The sequence below is a fragment of the Corylus avellana genome, chromosome ca7 (genome assembly GCF_901000735.1).
Source record: "Corylus avellana chromosome ca7, CavTom2PMs-1.0".
Classification (NCBI taxonomy): Eukaryota; Viridiplantae; Streptophyta; class Magnoliopsida; order Fagales; family Betulaceae; genus Corylus; species Corylus avellana.
This window is the reverse complement of record NC_081547.1, coordinates 21,122,194-21,126,974: the sequence shown is the minus strand read 5'-3', so window position 1 is coordinate 21,126,974 and position 4,781 is coordinate 21,122,194. Positions and strand designations below refer to the sequence as shown.

The 4,781-nt window shown below is 38.8% G+C and overlaps 1 protein-coding gene across 1 annotated transcript; it reads right to left on the bottom strand.

Moving 5' to 3' along the window:
- Positions 1-3,632: 3,632 nt before the first annotated feature.
- LOC132187995 (blue copper protein-like) lies at positions 3,633-4,010 on the bottom strand. Its single transcript, XM_059602417.1, has one exon. It carries the CDS (start codon positions 4,008-4,010, stop codon positions 3,633-3,635), a length of 378 nt encoding a protein of 125 aa, XP_059458400.1.
- Between the last annotated feature and the right edge of the window lie 771 nt (positions 4,011-4,781).

Below are 4,781 nucleotides of genomic sequence, written 5' to 3'. Positions count from 1 at the left end.
AAAATTAAAAGAAAACCTGATGGCACAATTGATAGATTTAAAGCCTGCCTTGTGGCCAAAGGATTTGATCAGTGAAGTGGGATTGACTACACCGAGACATTCAGTCCAATCGTCAAATTAGCTACTATTTGCCTTGTACTAGCTATTGCAGTCCAACATGACTGGAAAATCAAGCAACTAGATGTATCCAAAGCATTTTTGCATGGTACACTCACTGAGGATATGTATATGGAACAACCCCAAGGATTTGTGGATCCTAGTCACCCTACCTTTGTCTGCAAACTTCATAAAGCCTTATATAGCCTCAAGCAAGCACCTCTGACATGGTTCAATCGATTCTCTCTATCTTTACACCAGCTTGAATTTTCGGGTTCCTTAGTTGATTCATCCCTCTTTGTATTTCACTCACATGGTATTTTAATTTTCTTAATTTTCTTAGTGATAGGAAACAATCCGCAAGCCATCTCTTCTCTCATTCGTGCACTCCAACACGAATTTCCACTAAAGGACCTTGGGGACTTGACGTTCTTTCTGGGCATTGAGGCAATCCGCACTGGCATTGAGCTACACCTACAGCAAACCAACTAAATCACTGATCTCCTTCACAAAACGGGTATGGTTGGAACTAAACCTTATACAGCTCCGTGTGTCTCTGGCTCCTAACTTTCTTCATCTGCTGGCGACCCTCTACTCGACCCTACCATTTATCGACAGGTCGTGGGGGCCTTGCAATACTGCACTCTTACTCGACTCGACATAGCCTATTCCGTCAATCAATTCTGTCAACATCTACACGCTCCATTGGACAACCGCCAAGCGGGTTCTTTGCTACTTGAAGGGAACAGCATTTTGTGACTCTGACTAGGCTGGGAACCCAGATGATCGTCGGTCCACCACGGGTTTGGGAGTTTTTTTTGGTTCATGTTTGATATCTTGGTGTGCAAAGAAGCAACCCGTTGTGTCTCGCTCCTCCATTGAAGCCGAGTACCATGCTTTGGCTATGCTTACTACTGAAATATATTGGCTCTGCTTGCTCTTTAAGGACCTTCATGTTCCCTTAACAACAATCCTTACCATTTGGTATGACAATCTCGGTGCCATAGCCTTAGCATCTAATCCTATTTATCATGCCCGGACGAAGCATATTGAAGTCGACTACCATTTTATCCGCGAGGTCTTAAATAAAGATCTCTCTGTTCAATATATGTCTACTCACGACCAACTTGCGGATATCTTCACCAAGGGACTCACCTCATCTCTCTTTATTTTCCTTCGCGACAACTTAATGGTGCTTCCTTCCCCCATTAGCTTGCGGGGGGGCTGTAAGCAAGACTAATATGATTAGTCATCCTCCACCTCATCTTCCAGACAAGCCACAATCACAAAATGAAGCACAACATCAATCATGGTCAATCTCCTCTCCTCAACGAATACATTGATTCTCTCCTTCTTTGGATTACTACCAACGGCTCCTTCCTTACATTGCCTCCACCCAACGTCTGCTTCCATACTTGTATATTCACACCATAAATAGTTTCCATAGATTTTAAATTGCTATGTACACTGCAGACCCATCTCATGTATTTGTGTGTATTATAAATAGACAATATGATACTCCTAAAATAATCAAGGGAAAATCATTTCTTTTAGTCACGCCATACCCCTTTTTCTTGTTGGCATGTTGCTCTGCTTTGCCATAGCAGGTATTGAGATCGGCCAAAACTCTTGACGGGATCCTCACTTGATCTTCGCTAGGGTTAACCCCTAAGGTTTTATTCCTTCTTTAAAAGAGTAGCAAAGCTTGTCATAGCCCTTACAATCTTTTAAAAGAGTTATATTCTCTCTGTCACAACATTTGGCCAGGGAGTCTCTGGTGCAGTCAACTTAACGAGTCAATCGGGAGAGTCAAATCCAACACTCATGCCATTTTGATGGATTGACAGTTATTGAGGCCAATAAGACTTGCAAGCAAATCACTAGACGCACTCAAACGTATAGAAGATTGGCCAACAAGGAGCTTGTTGACGTAGAGAGTCTTAGCATTACAAGAAGTTGCATGCAAGTGTCTATGACAATATTTTGATATTTTATAGTGCCTAAATTCCTGGGTTTAGCTGTTCTGTAGTGATTTTATCTTTGATGTGGTTAAATGGCTGGTTTCCACATTGTCAAAAAAATTCTTATGTTGATTTTTGTGAAAGATTTATTGCTTTGGTGGCTTGAGATTATTATTATTGTTGTAAAATTTTATTTGATATCCCCTAGTTGTTGAACAATAAACTTAATTTTAATAACATTTAGTTGAATCTTTTCATTTCATATTCTCTTATGTTACTAAGTAGGGGTCTCAACACAACCGGTTATAACCGGCCACTAACCGGTTATTGGCTACCAATTGGTAACTGGCCAACCGCTTTTAAAAGCTGTTGGAAATAACCAGTAAGGTTCGGTAACCCCGTGTGTGTGTGTGTATATATATATATATATATGGTAAGTGATATATGATATATCATATCTATTGTCTGATGATAACTATTAACTAATAAGTAATATTGTGAGTCTGTGATATATTCTTTTTAAAAACGAGCGTTTACATTTTTACTTTAGGTTGTAAGTGCTCCTAAATGTATTTTACTTTAGTGTTTATATATATATATTTATTGTTTTCTTTGGGTTGTAGTAGTAAATATTTAGTGTTTAATCTCATGTATTATGAAAGTTTTTAAAATAAATTTTTAGGCCACTTTTAAAATGTATGATGAAAGTTTTTGAATAACCATAACAAAGCCTAACTTATTGGGCCAAAAAAGCTCTAATTGTTTTTTAAAATGGCAAAAAAAGACTATATTAAGCTCAAAAAGTAGGCCCAATACCCAAAATAAAATGCCCAAATTTTTGAAAACCCGATTACCGATCCGGATAACCGGATATCAACCGGTAACCAGGGGTTATTACATAACCGGGAAATCGGTAGTTGGTTACTGGATTCGGTTTTCTAAATTCAATAACCGAATATCTCTGTTTTGGTTAGTAGTTTTAGCCAATAATTGGTAACCGGAACCGGGTTAACACCCCTTTTACTAAGTGAGTTTTTTTTTTTTTTTTTTGACATGTCCTCACAAGAGGGGGAGAGGGAGAGGGATGATTTGAACTAGTGACCTTCGCTTCATAAGGCGTGGTCTCTAGCCGATTGAGCTATCCCTTGGGGACCTTTTACGAAGTGAGTTGAAGAGGTTATGTCTTTTAGTTTTTCTAGAGTTATTAATTTTACATAGGAGTTGCATGGAAGTTATATGAGATGTAAATGAATTAAGTTAATGTAAAGAAATTAGAAGAGTCAATTGTATCCTATAAATACCCATGTAAGTATATTATTTTATCAAGTTGAATAATAGAACATAAAGTCTTCTATTAATTCATTATTTCTCTTCCTATTTTGTATACTCTGGTTAGATGGATTTTATAATTCTTATTCCTTATAAAAAATAAAAGTTTGAATCCCTTTATTGATCGTATGCTCAAACAATATAATACATCACTGTCTTCGCACAGAACTCAATCCAATATATATAATCATAACATTTCCCAAAATGTTTCAACTATAAAACCTCTCCAGTACTGTTCTTCCTTAATTAGAAAATGAAAGCCGCAGCGACAGGCAACAAGGAGACCAAGAAACTAGCAAAGACGCCAGATGATGAAGAGTTAGGCTGCGTGGGTCCGCCGGCCTTGGGAGATGGAGTGCAATCAGTAGGGGTGGTCCCTGATGTGGGAGAAGGCGTGGTGGGAGGAGTTTGAGTGGAGCGTGGAGTAGTCGGCGTAGGGGCGCCACCTGGAGAGCCGGAGAAGGAAATGGCTAACTTCTGGCCAAACTGGCAGTCCTGGCCGACGTTGCAGATGTAATAGTGGGGTCCAGCGTCAGAAAGAGTGATGTTAGCGGGGCCGGCGGTGATGGTGTTCCCAGTGGGGTTGGCTAAGGTGCAGGAGTCGAAGCAGTGGCGAAGCCACATGGTGCCTTGGGGGTGCCAAGGATTTTTTTAAAATTTTTTTTTTAAAATTTTTTTTTTTAACCCATGGCACCCTTAAAAAAAAAAAAAGAAAATTACAATTTTACCTAAAGGCTAAAACCCACGGCACCCTCAAAAAAAAAAAAAATTTACAATTTTACCTAAAGGCTAAAACCCACGGCACCCTCACAAAAAAAAAAAAAAATTCTTACTCTTACCTGGAAGGTTAAAACCTACGGTACCCTCCAAAACATTTACAATTTTACCACCCAGGTCCACCCTTCAGCAATCTCCCGCACCCCCATCCCTTCTCTTCTTCGGCAGACTTCGGCTGTTCTCCAGTTCTCCCGCAGGACGGTCATTACAGTCTACAAGTAACCATGAAACATTTTTATTTTCTTTCACTTTCTTCAAGTTTTTCTGCAACTGAACAGTATGATTCCCTCCCATGATTTAATCTTTTCTCATTTCATGTTAATTGTTAATTGTTATGCTTGATTCTGGTTGTGGTTGTGTTATACACATTGTTTGTGATGTATTTAGGTATGATTTTCCATTATACGTGAGTTCTTTGCACATGACTAAATATTTGTGCACACCACATGTTTGACAAAATGCCTAAGTAACATTCTTGAGCCACTTACCTTGATTCATGACTTGAATTGCTCTTGTTTATTGTCATTATGGTTTAAGCTTTGATTGTGAGGGATATAAGCATTTGTTTCCTTTTTTGGCCTTGCTCAAACTTAATACGCATCACATATTTGATGTAAT